At 39.8% G+C, this 20,347-nt stretch overlaps 1 protein-coding gene across 1 annotated transcript in view; it reads left to right on the top strand.

Moving 5' to 3' along the window:
• The window catches only part of mus302 (mutagen-sensitive 302), a 279,343-nt gene that overhangs the window by 24,367 nt on the left and 234,629 nt on the right, over positions 1-20,347 (top strand). Inside the window, exon 3 of the mRNA XM_090389437.1 lies at positions 8,068-8,367. Coding sequence (XP_090245563.1) covers positions 8,068-8,367 — 300 coding nt within the window. The remainder of the gene's footprint in view (positions 1-8,067; positions 8,368-20,347) is intronic.

Below are 20,347 nucleotides of genomic sequence, written 5' to 3'. Positions count from 1 at the left end.
TTGATGTAAGTGGTTGTCTCTTCAATATACTTTAAAACTGAATTTCCTGCCACACCATCCTATGTGGCCAACCGTTTTTGAGCCAAGATGGGAAAGTTTGTACAATACCCATCAGACTACCAATCGTTCTTTTGGTATTCGTCTCCAAGAGCTAGTCAAAGAACTTAAAATCAAGGTAGTCAAGGTTGCCCAAACACCAAAGCAGCCTCTTCCACCTGGCATGCTCATGTTCCAGCATGCGACTTTTCCTTTAAAAATGGGAAAGTCGGACACTCCATCGTCTGTCTACCTGCAGCTTTATTTGGCACACAGAGCTGAACATTCTGACTTCGCGCCAGTTTATACAGACAGCTCGAAGTCGGAATTATATGTAGGATCTTCTGCTGTCTTTACAGACACCACTATATCAGAGCAGATTCTCCCTGAATGCAGCATATTCATTACAGAGCTGCATGCTATAGGTTAACCTTGGATCTTATTAGTAAATTCTAGCACCAATGGTTCTTTTTATATTCGGATTCTTTGAGCATCTTACAGGCTTTTATTTTCAGTGAGATATAATCCTCACCCAGTTCTGTTTCAAGTTCAGCAGAAGATTCGCTCTCTCTCTCTATGAATGTGAATATGATATCTGTTTCTGCTGGATTCCCAGCCACGTTGGGATTAGGGGAAATGATTTGGCTGACAGCCAAATCAGCAATTCCTCCCTAATAATTGTTGCCTGTCAGTCTCCTTACAGTCTATGGGCAAATAATACACCAGAAGATTCACTCCCAATGATAGGATTCATGGAATAGACAGACTACTGATAAATTACATGTTATAAAGCCTGTATTTTATGTTTATAAATTTAATGTTGCCTGTATATAAATGTTTCAGTCATCTGAAACATTTATATTTTTTAAGGGCTGATGACCCTCCTATGTGTGAGTCCTGTGACACAGTTTTATCTATTAGACACATTTTAACTGACTGTCCAGATTTTAGTAATTTTCGTGTTACCTCTTTTAACCATCTGACTGAGCTGTATGCACTCAGTCAGATTTTATCCAACAATGACAACTTATTAATTTATATACATATATATAAAATAAAGCATACATTTTTAGAATATATACAGTCAGTCCTCGTATAACATGTGTTTGCACTACACAAATTCGATCATACACGATTTATAAATAGAGGAACGATATCTTATATAACACGAACCGAATTCGCTTATGCACAATTTGTGTTTACAAGAAATGGCTTGTTGTTGTTGTTATTTGGTGTTTTAGGAGCATTAGCAACTAAGGCCATATTGCTCCGGGATATGCGGTGGTCATTCCCTGACCTTTCCGTATCTTCCGTATTTGGTGGTGACGGGCTCGAACCCCGGTCTAATCAAGAAGCGTATGCTACGCACTGCTGCTCCTTCCCACCTGGCTACGGAGGCGCCACAAGAAATGGCAGTCGAACACAGAATCACCCCAACCGAACGCAACATGATAGGAATGAAGAGAAGATTCTGAAAATGTATTTATGTTTTTTATCAGTGAAGGGGAAACACATTTCACCATAATAACGTAAAAACCAACACAATTCCAGCAATCGGTATAATCGCAAATGCAATTAGATCGAGTTTACTACCAGTTTATAACAGATTCCACTAGCAGAAATGCAACTGGAAATTGTTTTTATTGTTTTATGGTAGTAGAAATGTGCTTCAGTAAAATGTGAGGTGTTAATAGTGTATCTCTGCCTTTACGGTGTTGTTTATTCAGTGCTACACCCGCGCACCTTTGTTTATGTGTTTCAAGGGTGCCTCCTCATTTTGTAATCGTGCTTTATTCCCTAAAAATGAGTAAAATACTTAAAAGGTGTGAAAAGGAAGCGTCCTGGCGAAGACACTGCAGATTTGGAGAGAAAAAGAAAAGCAATATCGATAAACAGAGGTGGACTGGGTCAAAAATTCTTACCCGGGAAAATTTATAGTGGCCTCATACTATGGTTTATGGCCAAAATCACACCGGCCTCCGGCCCACCGGGGTTTCCCCGGTAAGGCTTATGGCCAGTCCGCCTCTGTTGACAGAGAAAAATTTGAAATTGTGAAAAGCTTTGAGCGAAATGAAAGACCATGTGATATTGCAAGTGCTACAGACCTAAATGAGGCAACGCCGAGAATTACAAAGAATGCAGAGAAAATAAAAACAACTTTCATAGCAGGAACAACTCAAAGTGTAATTAAAATCCATTAGATTAAGACACAAAGAATTGGAAGAGATGGAACGGATGTTATCTGTTTGGATAGAAAATCAAACAAAAAACAAGTTTGCTTACGATAGAAGCAAAAGCATTAGCAATATTTTATTACGTAATAGTCGTAATAAAATACGTAAGTATTTTATTACGATTATTTATTGTTTGGTAATGTTTTGGTTACAAATGTGTGTTCAATCTTGGGTGGTCGGCACCTAACCCTGTTTTTCCCATAGGACCTGTTGTTTATATTGCACGATTTTGCATTGCACGAGAGTTTCTAGGAACACAACTATCGTGCTATACGAGGACTGACTGTACTGCCTTTTATACATATATGCATTCTTAACTTTTTGACCAGATAACTTTTTTAAAGTTACCAGAATCTATTTTTACCTTGTCTTGGTACATAATAGCCATTGTTGCTAATGCACCAGAAAAATGTTATACTAAACCCAAACCCTTAAACACAAAACTGAAAAACAGTCCCTTACATCAAAGGATGTTTACCTATATAATGGGCCATTTACCATACATGAGCTGAAAACACCTCTGACTCTTCCAAATCAAGTGTTAGACCAGATGACATCCATTATGAAATAATTAAATATCTGTCAACAAAATTCATAGAACACCTACACTTCCTATACAACAGAATTTTCCTCAAAGAGCAGTTTCTAGAGTGCTGGCCAAGGCAACTATTCTTGGTTTTCCTAAGCCAGAAAGGGATCCTAAATTTCCCAAAAATTACCATCCTATTGCTTTGTGCAAAATATTGTGGAGAATGGTCAACACTCATCTTTTATGGTACTTGGAAACAAATTACCTCTCCAGCATGCAGTGCTGATTCCGAAGGAAGGGGGTTCACTTCAGACTCATTAATAGAATGGAAATATCTATTTGAGGTGCTTTTCTAAAAAGAGCCCCTGATGTCCATCTTTATTGATACGGAAAAAGTGTATGACACAAGTTGGAGATTTAGTATTTTAAAAGATCTTTAAAATACCAATAATGGTCTAAGAAGTCACCTCTATGTTTTCAATAAAATCTTTTTATCCCATTGATTTTTCCAAGTTCAACTAGGATCGACAGTCTCTCACTTTCCTTTTGCTGAGAGGAGGAAGTACCACAAGAATCTGTTTTAAGTGTTATGCTTTTTGCCATTAAAGAACTCTGTTACTGAACAGCTTCTGACCATAAAGTGTTCACTCTATATCAATGACTTCACCACATTCTCCCAGTCATACAACATAAGGATTATTTAGTGGTGGGTAAAGTACCTGCCAGGCAACCCAAAGGTCGCTGGTTCGATTCCCGCCTCGGGCTTGGATCAAAGTACTGCAAAAACCTTGGGAGGTGCAATATGGCCACAGAAGCCGATGCGCCAACAACTACCAAATCAAAAAAAAAAAAAAAAAAGATTATTTAGTGACATTTGCAACAAACCACCGATTGTCTTAACTCCCGGTCAGTGGTCAATGGTTTCAGGTTCTCACCAAAGAAGGGTGTTTGCATCCATTTTTGTCGCAAGCGTTGAGACCTGTATTTGACAAAAAGCTGGCATTCTTCGAACATTCTTCAGCTTCGCACAATGTGTATGAGAGGGCTGAACATTCTCTGTGCTCTTTCTTTTACTTCTTGGTGTACTTTGCTCTGTCTGTATCATGCATTTGTACGATCAAAATTAGACTATGGGTCAGCTATATGCATCTACTAGAAATAGCATACTTCGGTGGTTTGACTCTATTCACTATCAGACCATTTGCATTGCTACTAGTGCATTCAGAACATCACTTGTCCAAAGTCTATATGTCGGAGCAAACGAACCATCCTTGTCGCTTCAACAAAAAAAGTTGTCTCTACAGTATGCATTTAAGCTGAACTCCCTGCCAGACGTCCTATGTGGACATCTATTTTTGAGCCATTATGGAAAAATCTTTATAACATGTCAGACTGACAACCATCCATTCAGTATTCGTGTCCAAGAGTTACTCAGAGAGCTTAACATCATAGTAGACAAGGTTGCCCAATCACCAAAGCAGTCCCTTCCAGACTAGCATGCTCAAATACCAGCATGTGACTTCTTGCTTAAGAATGAGTCGAAGTCTGATACCTCATCTTCCATCTGTCTTTAGTTCTATTTAGAAGACTGAGCTGAACAATCTGACTTCTTGCCAGTTACTCAGTTGGAATCGTGTGTGGGATCTGCTGCTCAGATAATATTATATCTGAGCAGATTCCCTCTGAATGTAGCATATACACTGCAGAGCTGAATGCTATAGAGTTAACTCTGGATCGCTGCCAAATAAACTGCCAATACCAACAGTTTATTATACACACTGATTCAGTGAGTGTGCACTGCAGGCTTTATCAGTAATGAGATACGTTACTCGTCCAACCCTGTCTCAGATTCAGTAGATGATATACACTCTCTATGAGGTGTATTTAACATCCGCTTCTGCTGGATCTGCGGGATTAGCAGAAATGATTTCACTGATACTGCAGCCAAATCAGCATATTAGACGAATAATCTTGGCCTGTCAGTCCCCTATACAGACTACAGGGAGAGTAATCCATAATAAGTTATGGATTACTGATAAGTTTATATGGATTACTGATGGATTACGGATAAGTTATGGATTTGTGGCATCAGCAGATAACAAATAAACTATATCAGGTTAAGCCTGTAATCAAACTATGGCAGTCTAGTGCAAATATGAGTGTGTGCAGGAATCATAAAGAGTAAGTGGTGCCCTTATCAGCCCTGCATAGGGTACAGTCTTCTGACACATTCCTTTCTGCTTAGGGCTGATAACATCCTATGTGCAAGCAGTGTGACACTTTTTTTTATCTGTGAAGCATATTTTGACCGAATGTATCAATTTTAGAAACTCTCGTTTTACTGCTTTTAACGGTCTGACCAAGTAATATATACTCAGTCAGATTTTATCTGACAATGGTCATGTGTCAGCAGTTTTTAAATTTTTACAAGCCATTAATATATAGAAACATGTACAATATATTACTCTTATATTGTAGACAATTTTTACTCTTATACACCTTTTTTATTATCTATATATAACTTTTTGCGAGATAATCTTTTTAAAGGTTACCAAAATGTTGATCTGTTTTGGAATTTTAACTTGTCCTGGTGTGCCCTATAACCCCAGTCATTTTTGCACCATGAAAATCAAATCATAGCAAACTCTGTTGTCAGGGAAAGGAGAAATATATTGTTCAAAAAAGGTTAGGCAGAATAGGTGCAGGGCATGTCTGCCGGGGGCAAAAGTAGTTGAAATTGTAGAGCAGATATTGTCTTTTAAGGGCATGAGTGATATTGTTTTACATGTAGGTACTACAGTTATTAATAGTAAGAGATCTCAGAACTTACTTAACAAGTACAGAGCAATGTTGGGAAAAGGTCATGAGTTAGGATTAAATTTGAAAAAAATTCTGTCTGCAATTTTGTGTCTGCAATTCTGTCCAGACAACATGCATCAGCTCTTAATATGTACTCCTGATAGGTGGGAATACATGTTGAGAGCAAATGATCTGACAGAATCCTTTTTCTCAAATATGAGCTATGTGTGCATTTGATCTATCTTTCCAAAAAGATAAAGGTAAAGCTGAGCAGCATATGTTAACTTTATTATTAAGCTGTCTTTTTTGTACAATCAGCCCTTTACTGTATATGAAACCTTTAATGTATACAGGGAGTATCAAAAATATTGGTATAAACGTTTAGGGGAGGTAGGTAACATCTAAAGGAATGTGAATCGCATAGGAACCCATAACTGGAAACGTCATGGGAAAGTAGTAGCAGAGGCACAAGACAGTAATTAGTGGCAAACATTTATTTGACATATATTAACAATGGAGTACGAGATGGATGCATTTCATGATGTTACAACAGATTCTCAAAGGTTCCACCATGAGCCGCGATGCATATGTGACACCGACACAGCATGGATTGGCGGACACGGTCGAACACACCTGCAGTTTCTTTGACAGTAGCAGCAGCGCAGACGAGTCTTGCCACGAGATCCATTTCCGTCTCCACAGGCGATTCATACACGATAGATTTGAGGGTCCCCACAAAAAGAAATCAAGGCTTTATAAATCAGGTGAGCATGGGGGCCAGGCAACGAGGTCACCACGGCCAATCCATCGATGCCCAAAACGCCTGTTCAAATGGTCACGAACACACCTTCCATAATGGGCAGGCGCCCCGTCATGTTGAAACCAAATGTTGCATCTCACATTTGCTGGAACATCGCCAAGTAACCCTGGTAGAACTTGTTCAAGAAAGATCCGATATTTAGCGGAGTTCATGCGGGATGGTAACAGGTATGGGCCGATTAAGCAGTCACCGACCATACCTGCCCACACATTTATTGCAAAGCGATGTTGTGCTGCATGGGGGCACACGCCGTGTGGGCTCTCTGCTAATCCATACACTAGGTGCATGTCTGCCAGCTCACAGTTCGTATATCGATGCATGCTCTTCGTGCGGCGACTACTGCTTGAATGAGTAAACCAGAAATTTTCCCTCTCACGAACTGATGAACAGCGCTGTGTACCGACTTATGGTGACTTTTCCAGTTATGGGTTCCTATGCGATTCACATTCCTTTAGATGTTACCTACCTCCCCTAAACGTTTGTACTAATATTTTTGAGACACCCTGTATATATATTTTTTAAAGGAATCCTTTAAAAAAATTAGCACATGGTGCACTAGGCTGTGATAGGATATATTATACTATGCTTCCAAAGTTGGATAACAAAGCTCTGAACTCATTATTACTATTCTTTAGCAGGATTTTTTTCAAAAGTAACTACCCAAGCTCTCAGTGCCACTCATCATTTCTGGCATTCCCCAACAGGGATCAGTCTGATCTGCCTAACTGTCATCCAGGATCCGTACCTTGCTGCTTAGGTATGACACTGGAAATGATGATCTGCAACTGATTGGTATGGTACCTAAAATCCTTCAAATGTTGAAAAAACCAGTCCATGTTAGATCATATGCTGTAAGTAATATACAGAATGTTTTTATCCAAAACGAACATCAAATACTTAGACATTGAAAATGCCTTTGATACCACTTGGTTCTGTGGCATATTTAAAGATCTCCATGACATAGGACTTCCAGCTACTTGTAATATGTGATTCTAGTAGTAACATGCTGCTAGAATCACATCTTTCCAGTCACTGTCTAACCTACAAGAACCCTTACAACTGTCACATTATTGCAGGTGATGCCAGCTTAGCAGAATTTTTCAAGTTTCCGCTAAGCTGGCAAAATTAATGATAAATTTGTTAACTCACTTTTAAACCTTTTTTGTATCATCTCACAGTAACAGGCACATTTCGGCTATAGTGGCCATTATGCCAATAAACCTCCACTTCAACAACAGTGACCCAAAGCAGTATGCCTATTGTCTTCATTGAAAGTGAAAAGAATGTAGAAGCAGTAAATAGAAGCAATAGAAATAATTAAATTGTATTTCTTGTCTTTTACACCACTGAAGAAGGTTCCAAGATAGGAACTAGAATGTATGGTTTAATATTTATATATTTATATGTTAATCACAGTTGGCACAAATTTTTGTCACTAATTTTCTTTTTAATGAATGCACAGAGGATTTTTCTTTTTTTTTTTTTGTAATTAGCCAGCTTAATTGTGCCTTACAACAGTTGCACTAGATCTTCAGTTAACTTTAATTGTGGATCTTTTATTTTTATTTCCATAATACAGGTATTTAATATAACTTTTTTTAAAATATTTTAAATTATAAATATAATTTATTTTATATTTTTGTTTATAGAATGCCCAGAATGCTCTGCCTCTTATTGATGCTGAAAATTCCCTAGAAACAGTGTCACTTGCAAATGCAGTTACATCTGAACAAGCTAATATTTCATATTTTAATGAAGAAATTAATGACAGCAGTGGCATTAACAATTCTGAAACTAGATCTGGAAGACAAGAATCTAGAAATTCTTTTCCTATTTATGAAGATGAGCAGTCAGCAAGTAATCTTCAACAAAAGTTGGATGTTACTCTTTCTCAAATGAAAAGGCCGCAGGGTTTGGGAACATCCTTTGTTTCAGAAGATGATGGACAGGTTAAGTTAAAAATTTTTCTAGTGCAAATTATAAATAACACATGTTAATTTTTCCTTTTCAAAAGTTTGAAAAGGGGGACGCCATTGTTCCCTCTTGCGTTATTGTAAAAAAACATGGAGATGCTGATGAAGGGAGGTTCAGAAACGATTTGTATTCAACTAGTAGTTGTAATAGAAGGTTTAAACAAACACCATGTATTACACTTTTTTAGCATAGTTACCAGGCAAAATGACACCTATATGCCACCTCTTAATACACTTTCACTGAGCAGTTTTCTAGACGTCCTCTTGACTGTCCTTCAAGCCATGACTTGGCAGCAGAAATCACCTCATCAGCAACAAAGTGTTTGCTGCAAAGAAAGGACTTCAGGACAGGAAAGAGAAAGAAATCGGAGGGTACAAGGTTGGGGGAATAAGCAGGATGTGGAAATATTTCAAACCCACATTTGTGGGCACACCTCACTGCAGCATGGGAGGAATGCATAGGGGCATCATAGTGGGGCAGGCAAACACCTTTTGACTGCTTTCCTAATCTTTTTTTTTTTTTTTTTTTTTTATGGCAGCATGTAGCTTTATGAGGAGGTTGGAATAATACTCTGCCATCACAGTACATCCCTTTTGAAAGTAATGTTAAGTATTACACCATGCAGATCCCAAAAAACTGACAGCATTACCTTGCCAGTACTTGGTTGCACCTTTGCCTTTATTGGGGGTGGTGATTCTGCATGCTTCCATTTTATTTGATATTTGTTTAGTTTTGGGATCCTAGTGATGAATCCGAGTTTCATCCATGGTGACTAGCTGTGAAAAAAACTCCTTGTTTTTCCTGGCACATTGACAACATTTCATGTGCACATTGTGCTCTTTCCTTCTCGTAAGGGGTCAGAAATCTGGGAACCCATCTAGCATATTCTTTATTCGTATGCAATTGTTGATGGATGATGTTCTCCACAGGCCTTGCAGTGCCTCCGTAGCCAGGTTGGCAGGAGCAGCAGTGCATAATGCAGGAATGCTTCTTGATTAGACCAGGGTTTGAGCCCGTGTCCACCATACAGTTATCTTCCAGGATTAATGTCTCAATTTTTGCAATTCTCTCTCTCTCTCTCTCTCTCTCTCTCTCTCTCTCTCTCTCTCTCTTCTGTTACTGCAGTTGCTGGGCATCCTGGGATTTCTTCACAGAGGTTCTTATACATTTGAATTGTTTATACCATTGTGCAACAACAACACTGTAACCTGGGCAGCCTTCTTCATAAATGGCAACCATTTCTTTGTGGATTGTTTTGGGGCTTTTCCCTTGCAGAAAGAGGAACCGAATCACTGATCTGTATTCCACTTAATTGCTTGTTACACTTCACTTCATTCAGTACTGTAAAGAAAAAAAAAAAAGGATTATCAGATCAAAACCAAAATTTGTATGGTTTCTACAGACATTTTAAGGTATCAAGCAAGCAAAAAAAAAAAATTCATCTTTCTATTACAACTATTTCTGGGTGAATACAAATCTTTTTTGAACCCACCCATTCCCCATATGTGCTATTTGGTATTTGGTATGTTGAGGGTCTTGCTGCTCCTGGGATTTCTCCCATCTCCGTGGTGTTCTCTGTATTGAGTGACAGTACCCTGTCAAGCCAGAGATTTAAAGTGTGTGGATCATGTATAGTGTAGTCTGTTGTGCCCATTGTTCATCTGGCTTATTGGCCATCGGGCCCCTGATGGGACCCGACGTTGCCCATACCGCGCCATGTGGAGGCTAGCCAGGTGTTACCAGTAAGGAATCAGTACTCTGGCAGGTCCTGCCACCTACTTTCCTCAGATTTCAATGGCTAGGACCTAAAAAAAATAAATAATAATAATAATAAAATTAAAAAAAAAAAAAAAAACATTGCTTTAATCGCTTTTGTTTGGTCATAATTTGCCTTAAGAGCGAGAAGGGATTGTACGCTGGATGAGTTTTATTTTTGGCCGAAAAGGGTCGGGCAAGCCATTTTGATGTAGTTACAATTTTGACGTGTGGGTCTGTGCGCTGTGAAGGTAGACAGATTTGGGTGGGGAGAAGGAAGGCTGGAAAAAAAAAGAAGAAAGGGACCCATAGAGAAGGTGGCCCCCAAATGTTCAGTGGGCATGCCCATGCCACACCAGAGGGAAAGTGGGTTTTGCAGGGAGAGGAGGAGACAGGGGTGTCCCCTCCACTGGGAAAAGGAGATAAAGCAGGCCCGGAAAGGTGTCGGTTCTGGGTCGCCATTTGGCTAATTGAAATCTAAGTCGTTCACTTTGACTCTCCAGGTGGTGGACTTAGTCTCGGCAGAGGCCAGGATGCGTCACCGGCACGTGACAGGCCAACTACATCTAGGTACCAGTGTTTGGTCACATTCAGTTAGGACTCAGTTGTCTTTCAGTTGCAGTAGGTTGTCCCCACCACTTGTGTTCAAGTCCTGTAGTCACTCAGCTGGTCGTCAATGGCCAGTTGTGTTCTTTCTGTCCATCGGTGGTCCAAAGTCTGAAGTCTGTTTCAGGGTGGTGGAAGTGCTCTTTGCCTCGCGAAGAGGTTTTGAGCGAAAAGCGTGAAGGTCTTATAGTTTTCTTCTTCCTGCAGCACTATGTCCTCCTGATTTCTAAGGATGGAGCGTAGTTTGGTAAACAGCAGGCCACGGAGGTCTTCATATATATTACATTCATAGAGCAGGTGCTCCCAAGTTTCTTCTTGTCCGCATCTACACTGCGCTATGTCCGAGATTACAAAATCATGTAGCTTCTTCCTGAAGGAGCCATGTCCTGTCAGCAGGTATGTGGTATGAAGTCCAGAAGAGTACCAGGTCGGGGAAATAGGGTAAACACATCTAATGTCTGGTATGAAGCTTCTAGTTATGCGGCCTTTAGTGGAGTCATTCCACCGATTCTGCCACACTGTTCTCATGTGGTCAGTAAGACGTCTTTTTTCCTGTGGTCTAGTCAGAGTTGGATCCATAGTGTATCCCAAATGTGCGATTATCCTTCCTTTGGCGTGTTGGTGCAGCAGCCCACGGCCGACAATCTCCAAGTCCAGAGGGAGACATCCCGCAAGGACCTGGAGAGCATGGGTGCTCACCGTGCAGCATGCTCTGGTTGTCGTGAGGAGAATTATTCTATGGATGGTTTCCAATTTCCTTCTGTTAACAGCAGTGCTTGCCTTAGTGTACCAAGCTCCCGCTGCATAAGCCAGTGCCGGGATGAAGAATGCCTTGTAGAGGATGGCGAGTGCCCTCTTCTTCAGACCCCAGTCTCTGCATGTAACTCTAGCGAATAGGGCGGAATATTTCCTGAATTTTACTCTGAGGTAACTAAGATGCGGTGTGAAGTTGAGGTGTCTGTCGAGGATAATGCCAAGATACTTGACTTCTGTTTGGAGTTTAATGGTTGTTCCATTTATCTTGATCTGGGAAGGCCTCCTAGGATCAAGGGAGCCCTTGAGGAGTATTGAATGTGTTTTTTCCGGTGAGATGTTCAGTGGGTTCCCATTTGCCCATCCTTGCAGAACAAAAATGGCCTGATTTGCATGGGTCTCCAGCTGTGTCCTGCTATTAGCCTGCAGCATCAGTATAAGATCATTGGCGTATGCCTGCGTTCATATATTAGGGATTTCCATATTGAGGAACTCATCCAGCACAAGAGTCCACAGAAGGGGCCCCAGAACTGATTCCTGGGGGCAGCCTCTGTAGACCTGCCTGGAGAGAGTGGCAAATGGAGCAGTCACTGTAATCCTTCTGTCATCCAAGTATGATCTAAGGCAGCAGAACAGGTTGCCTGGAATTTGGGCGCGCCAAAGTCTGGCCAGGATTCCGGGCCACCAGAGAGAATCAAAAGTGCCAGCAAAGTCTATTGATATGAGGAGAAAATACTTCGTCGCAGTTTTTTGCTGCCTCAATTATGTTTTCCAAAGCATCTGCCGCTGAGCGTCCTCTTCTGAAGCTGAACTGGTTCGGCGACATCATGTTCGCTTCCTGGAAGTGAGTCTCTAATCTATGGTATAGAAGCCGCTCAAAAAGTTTGCTCAAGGTAGAAAGCAAAGCTATGGGTCTGTATGATGTTGGCTTATCCTGGGGTTTGGTTGGATTCTTAAGTATAAGTCTTATTCTTGCTGTTTTCCACTTATTAGGGTAATAGCCTTCTGAAAGACAGCGATTGAAGAGATTTAGAATGATGTCTGGTATCTTCTCTACTGCCTTTTTGAGCATCTCTGGTTCAATCCTGTCGTCACCAGGGGCTTTCCTGTTTTTAATGTTTGCTGCTGCTATGCTCAGCTCCATGATTTTAAAGGGAGGGCTCAGCTGCCGTGGTACAATAAGAGGAGTTTTCTTCATAGAGTTTTCTCTGTTCCTCAGTCTGGGGTTCACTTTGAGGTAGGAAGATGTGGTCTAATATGTTGTCAATTGATGATTTCCAGGTTCTGGTGTAACTTCCCAGTGCAGTTTCGGTGGCTGTAACCACTTCCCCTCTTGGGAGCTTGTTAGTGACAACTCTATAAACAATTCCCCATGGGTCAGCATTGCCATTTGCACTGACCAGAGTTTCCCATGTTTCTTTTTTTCTTCTGCTTAATCTTGGCCGTGTAGTTATTTCTTGCCTCCCAATACCTCTGCCTTAGCTCATCCACCTCCGCCTGTGGCCAGGTTCTGTGTGCTCGTTGGAATGCTTTTCGGGCTCTGTTTGCTCTGTGTCTGAGGTCAGTTAGTTCTGGTGACCACCAGGGAACAGCTCTGGGGGCCGGGTGTTTTCTTTTCCCCATATGTGCTAGTGAAATTAGGCTATCATAATGTCATCTTTTAAATAAATGTGAGATAACTTATGCCATTGTTATCCGTAGCCAAGTGGTCAAGAGCGGGAGTGCAGTAACACATGCTCTTTGAGTAGACTGGGGTTCAAGCCCCTGACTGCTGAATACAGTCGATCTGCCAACCCGCACTGGACCAGCGTGGCAGATTATGGTCCATTTCCCTCAGCATGAATTGTTGAGGAGGCTTCCATCCTGCAGTGGGTTGATAATGGCTGCACTTTACCTTTTTTTATTTGTTTAAAAGCAGTGCTATACTAAGGCATTAGGGCCATTACATTTTAGACAGTTTAAATGCTACTGTGTGAGAGAGGGGGGGATGAAGTCCTATTTTTTCTAACCTATTATATGTTATCAAAACTTCTTGAATATGTTTCTTTGACATTGGCCTCCTCGAGTTTTGCAGATAAATAAATATAAATATAATAGAACGATAAATTGCATATCATTCAAAATGTGCCTTCCAATAATTGAAGTTATGATATTAACTAGAAGCCATGAGCAGAATTCATCAGCACTAGGTGTTTTGTTTACCTTTAGTTTCAGAGTTTCAGTTTTTCTTTTGTTTTTCTCACACTAATCATAAAATCATTTAACTTCCAGTTAGAAGTAGGAATCTTTTTAGTATCGCCATCTCAAAATTCTTGTTTTGTCAGTGTAGATGTAAGATATTTATTGTTTGTTAGCAACCTATATAGAATCATCACTACTTATATCTTGTAGACCAATAGGGTACATCTCTTTCCTCACTGTTAACGTAAGCAAAACCTTTTGCTACTGTTCTTCATATTCTTAGCTAGACTTCTAAATATATAAAGATATAAAAATAGATATAAAAATCTTAGTGACTTCTTCAGTTGCTTCTTATTTAGTAGTTGCATTTGTTGATGACATATAGTCCCAATGAAAAGACTTTAAAAGGTGTTTAAGGACATGTAATCACTATTGCATAAGAAGTACCTTTACTTTTTAGAAGAAGTAATAGCAAAGACATATGATGTAAGAAAGCAAGCTTATATGGCATCAGCCAAAAAAAAACCCCTACACAGTTCATCCTTCTGTACCTTCCAAGAATTTATTTAGTTCCTTGAATTTATTCAACCCATCCACTTCCACAACAACACGTGGAAGCCTGTTCACACAATCAACCACTCGCTGGCTGAAGGCAAACCTCTGCACTATTCTGCAACCATCCTTTCTCAACTTGAATTTATGCCTCCTCATATGTGTAGTCTCAGCAAGTGGAAGATTGCCATTAACATTCAGCTTACTCAATCCATCAAGGCTTTAAACACCTCAATCAAATCTTTCTGCAGGTGTCTAGTCTTGAGATATTGCAATTTGCAGAATTGAAGCTCTTTCTAGGTAATAGCACCCTTTTGTTCCCTTCACCAATCTGGTTGCCCTTCTCTGCACTTTCCAGAAGATCTACATCCTTCCTAAAGTGAGGCCTCCAGACCTGTATACAGTACTCAAGATGCAATCTAACCTGGTTTTATACAAAGGGATAATCACCTCCTTATCCCTGCTAGCAACATTTCTGTATAGCATTGACAAAACCCCATGAGAATTTCACGTCTGACTGCACAATTACCCCCAGGTCTTTTTTCATTCTCCACTATCCTGAGTGTAGTACCACACAGTTGATAATTTACTCTGGAGTTACTGCTACCCATTTGCAGTACCTTGCATTTGTCAATGTTAAACTTCAACTGCCAATTCTCAGTGCATCGACTCGATTTTCCTATACCTTTTTGCAGTAGCCCACCCTGATGACTGTCGTTTACCACCCTGCCAACCTTTGTATCATCTGCAAAATTAGACACTAAGCATGATATCTTCATCAATATCATTGATAAATATTGAAAACAACAGTGGACCCAGCAGCGAACCCTGGGAAACTCCAATACTAACATTAGTCTACAAAGAGCAGTGTCCATTGATAACCACTCTCTATCTTCCTCTTAACCATCTCTTTATCCCTAGCAGTAACTTGCCTTTAATGCCACATTTCTCCAGTTTGTACAGTAGTCTTTTACATGCAACAGTATCAAAAGCCTTCCTGAATTCCAAGTGTATGATGTCAAAATTATTTTTTTGCATCCAGTTCCTTGGGCACTGTATCATAGAAACCTATCAGATTTGTTAGACAAGACCACCCCTGAACAAATTCATGCTCTGGTTTCAGTATAATTTCATGCCTGTCCAGATGGTCTTGCATTACTTCTTTAATCAGTGATTCCATTATTTTCCCTGCAATAGATGTTAAGCTAAATAGGTCTGTAATTACCTACGTTGTCTTTTGATCCCCTTTATGAATTTGGGATACATTTGCACATCTCAAGTCCATAGGGATCTCTCCTAAATCCAAGGATGCTTTCATAATTATGGTTTAGTGTTTGATTATCTCCTTTGCTACTTCCCTTAATATAATTGGATTGTTCTATCCAGTGCTTAGTCGTAAAATTATCAGAGGGTATACTCTATGAATGTTATGTATGCAGAGAGTATACTGTGCTTATTAATCGAATTCCAGAGGGTATACGCTTATACCCATATATATATATGCGTTGCCTGTATATATAGGCAACCCCCGTATAACACGGTACTTCTACAACACAGTTTTGCTCTAACATGATTGATAAATTGCGGCAATCCTTGCACAACATGGTTTTGCTCTAACATGATTGATAAATTGCGGCAATCTTTGCACAACATGGTTTTGCTCTAACATGATTGATAAATTGCGGCAATCCTTGCACAACATGGTTTTGCTCTAACATGATTGTTAAATTGCGGCAATCCTTGCACAACACGGTACTTATATAACACAATTTGAAAATTATGGGAAATCTCGCATAACATGGTATTTTTGAGCTTTTGTGCTGGGAAAACCTTGCTATTATGTTAGATCTAATTTTAAATGTTTCCATTCCTTTTTGTGACTCCCTGCTGTTGACTTGCTAGTCGTTAGATAGCCTTCGTGATATTTTTCTGAATCACATTTCTGGAGGTCACCATCATAAAACAATAAAAACAATTTGCAGTTTCTGATTTATTGGTCTTTTCTGTTAGTGTAATCAACTATAAACAGGTAGTAAACTCGATCTTCTTGCATTAACTATAAACAGGTAGTAAACTCGATCTTCTTGCATTAACTATAAACAGGTAGTAAACTCGATCTTCTTGCATTAACTATAAACAGGTAGTAAACTCGATCTTCTCACATTTGCTGTTACCGATAGCTGGAATTCTGTGGGATTTCACGTTATTATGGTGAAATGTGTTTCCCCTTCTAAGAAATATTCAATCATATAAAATACAAAAAATTTTCAGAAACTCATTACTCTGTATCTCAGTTGTGCATTGGGCACCTCCGTAGTCAGGTGGGAAGGAGCAGCAGTGCGTAGCACAACTTCTTGATTAGACCAGAGTTCGAGCCCGTCACCACCAAATACGGAGGATGTGGAAAGGTCAGGGAATGACCACCGCATATCCTGGAGCAATATGGCCTCAGTTGCTAATGCTCCTAAAAACCAAATAACAACAATAACAACATCAGTTGTGCATTGGTGTTTGTTGCAACTTGTGTGTGTCTCATTCTTTGTTATTAATTGCTTATCATTTTTACTGTTTTAAATTTTACAAGAAAAAAAAGTCAGTGAAAAGAAATATCAATTAGTTAGTACAGTCAGTCCTCGTATAGCATGATAGTTGTGTTCCTAGAAACCCTCGTGCAATGCAAAATCGTGCAATATAAACAACAAGCCCTATGGGAAAAATAGGGTTAGGTGCCGACCACCCAAGATTGAACACACATTTGTAACCAAAACATTACCAAACACAATAAATAATCGTAATAAAATACTTACGTACTTTATTACGAAGCAAGTGAAAAGAATTGAAAAACTGAAAAAACTAAACTTATGTCCTGTGATTAGTCTACCGAACGCAATATGCAGGACACTTATCTTCTTACTTTACCCAATCTATTTTTCGCCTTAACAAAGTTTAGCTGCTTTTCACTGCTACTTTGTAAGCTATTATATTTCTCAACTATCCTGGGCAGTTTGGACATCATGTATTTAACTGTGTTCATCACCACTTATTTCATTTCAATCTATACAGACACCATACCATAATTATTATTATAATATATATATTTGTTTCCACACCTAACTCTAGGAGCCACTGGCGTACCCACACATAAATATACTGGCATGCTGCCATCTTGGTCAGTTTTGCTAAGTAACGGTAAGTCCCTTTCTTTCTGCCTATTCCGATAATCATTACTTTAGGTTTTTCAGTTTTCACTTGCTTCTGTAAGTCATCCATGATCTGCATACACTGTAATTTAACCACTTTTATTGGCATAATCTATTAGACCTTACTCTTACCGCAAAATTTTAAATAATTTTAATATTTCGTTCTCAACACATGGCAACAGCTCATGTGCACCACAGCTTACAGAACATGTCGGAAACAGAAGCAAGAACATTGCGGTCTTTTTCATAATTTCGGTGGATGACCTCTGATGATGACACTGAGAGTGTGAAAGACACCGCAATGTTATCTTATTTTGGTCACCTTTTCACTTATCTTTATTTTTAATTTCCTGTCTATTTCTTCTTCCGTTTCTTCTTTATACCATATATATCGCTAATTCCTTATTCATTCAGTCAAGCTCACAGTGTATACCGTATATTCAATAGGTTTAAATCAAAATCTTCACATTTCTACATAATATTTCTACATACATGATTGATGACTTTTGAGGTTATGATGAACGTCGTGGCGAGATCCAATATTCCTTACATTTCGAGGGTACAGCTCTAAAACGGTGTTCGCAGGCCGGCCGCTAGTTAGTACACCGGACTGAACCTATTGGTAACTCTCTAGGAAGCTTCCGGATCAGCTAGTGTATAATCTTGCTGCCTCTACTCTGCCAGATAGTGACTGGAGGGAGTCCGAGTAGTGTGTATGCGGGGAGCATTGTCGAGGCCACGTTATGTCAAGGATCTGGGTATATTCTTACCACATGTACGCCATATCCAAAAATTTCATTACTTCATACAGCATGTCCCACCTACTTTTTCTTACTATTGAATACACCATGAATTGTCAAACTAATAGAGCAAGCTTATCTGCGAAAAGATCTAAACCTCCCAAGGACTTCCTAATTCATTTCACAAATATATGTGGTCTCAATTCTAATCTCAACGATGTCCATTTCCACTTGCAGTCTGCCAAACCCCATGTACTTTTTCTGAAAGAATCTCAGATATCGGTTGATTCATCTACTGCTCATCTCAGATGCCCAAATTATTCGCTGTATGATTCCTTTCGCCTCAAAGGTGGTACTTGTGCATATGTCCGTTCTGATATTCCCTGTCAGAGACTTGGCAATTTGGAATCTCCTCTCTTTGATCTTCTCTGGCTTAAAATCTCTCTACCTCATTGTGTCAAATTCATCTGTTGTCTTTACCGTTCTCCCAACTCCACTAATCACTTGGAGCTCTTTGACTTCCTCTCTTTGCAACTTTACTTTCTCCAGTCCAACTTTCCTAACAGTGAAGTAATTTTCCTTGGTGATTTTAATGTTCACAACTCCAGCTGGCTTCCGTTTTCTAGTCACACCGACCCAGCAGGTTGAGATGCTGAGGCTTTTGCAATTACTAATGACCTTGCACAGATTGTTCATTTACCTACAAGAATACCGGACAATCCTAATCATACAGCCAATACGCTTGATCTTTTTCTCACAAACAACCCTTCTAAGTACACGGTCGAAGTGAGAGGTCCTTTAGGCACTTCAGATCACAACTTGGTGATTGTCTCTTCTCCAATGGAACCTTTATCTCATGGCTATTCCCAACCACGTGTTGTTTGGCATTACAAGAATGCAAAATGGGATGACCTGCGAGACTTCTTTTCATCTTTTCCTTGGTCGGATTACTGTTTCAAAACTTCTGATGTCAACGTTTGCTCAGATCGTGTCAGTGAAATTATTCTTGCAGGAATGGAATCCTTTATCCCACACTCCACTTTAAAATCTCGTCCTTTATCTAAACCTTGGTTTTCCAATAAATGTGCTAAGGCTGTCCAAGAGAAGAATGTTGCATGTCGTAATTGGCTTGTTTCTAATTCTTCAGTTTCATTTTCTGCCTACACCAAAGCTCGCAACAGTTGTAAAGCAGTTATTAACCAGTCCAAACTAGAGTTTGAACGGGCTAAGAGTAGAAAACTTGCTTCTTGCCCTAATGGTAGCCGAGCATTCTGGTCTCTTGCCAAAGCTATTGGCCGCAACTTTTGCCCATCTTTGCTCCCACCTCTGTCCAAACCAGATGGTTCTGTTGCCACTTCAGCCAAGGATAAAGCTGACCTGCTAGCATCCCATTTTTCTTCCAGCTCATGTATTAATGATCTTGGTAAAACACCTCCCACCATTCCCAACACGCTCCATTCAATGCCTCCTGTGGTCTTCCGTCAAAAGGATATCAGAAGGGTTTTGATGAATCTTGATGCTAAGAAAGCTCCAGGTCCTGATGGTATTTCTCCACTTGTTCTCAAAACCTGTGCTCCTGAACTTACTCCTATTCTTTGCCACCTTTTTTCACTTTCTTATTCCAAAGGTGTTTTTCCTTCTGCTTGGAAATTTGCTCATATCCAGCCAGTTCCTAAAAAGGGTGACAAATCCCTCCCATCCAATTATCATCCCATTGCAATTACTTCTACTCTTTCTAAAGTAATGGAGAAATCAATTAACCGCCAACTCTTAAACTATCTAGAAACCTTCCGTCTGATCAACGATCACCAGTATGGATTCCGTCAGTGTCGATCCACTGGAGATATTCTGGCTTATGTTACCCATTTATGGACTAATTCAATGGAAAGGTTCGGTGAAACACAAGTAGTTGCTCTTGACATCTCAAAGGCTTTTGATCGTGTTTGGCATAAAGGTCTTCTAAACAAGCTTCCATCTTATGGTTTGCCAACTGTTTTTAGTAATTGGTTATCCAGTTTTCTCTCTGATCGCTCACTGAGGGTGATGGTAGATGGCTCTCTGTCTTCTAACTTCTCCACTAATGCTGGTGTCCCCCAAGGTTCAGTTCTTTCCCCCACTCTTTTCCTCTTGTATATCAATGACCTTCTTCCATTGACTGGAAATCCTAT

This window comes from Mastigoproctus giganteus, unplaced genomic scaffold, assembly GCF_048544385.1.
Source record: "Mastigoproctus giganteus isolate SK-2022 unplaced genomic scaffold, ASM4854438v1 scaffold_18, whole genome shotgun sequence".
In the NCBI taxonomy this organism is placed as follows: domain Eukaryota; kingdom Metazoa; phylum Arthropoda; class Arachnida; order Uropygi; family Thelyphonidae; genus Mastigoproctus; species Mastigoproctus giganteus.
Note: the sequence above shows the minus strand (reverse complement) of the source record. Positions and strands in the feature narration are given on the sequence as shown.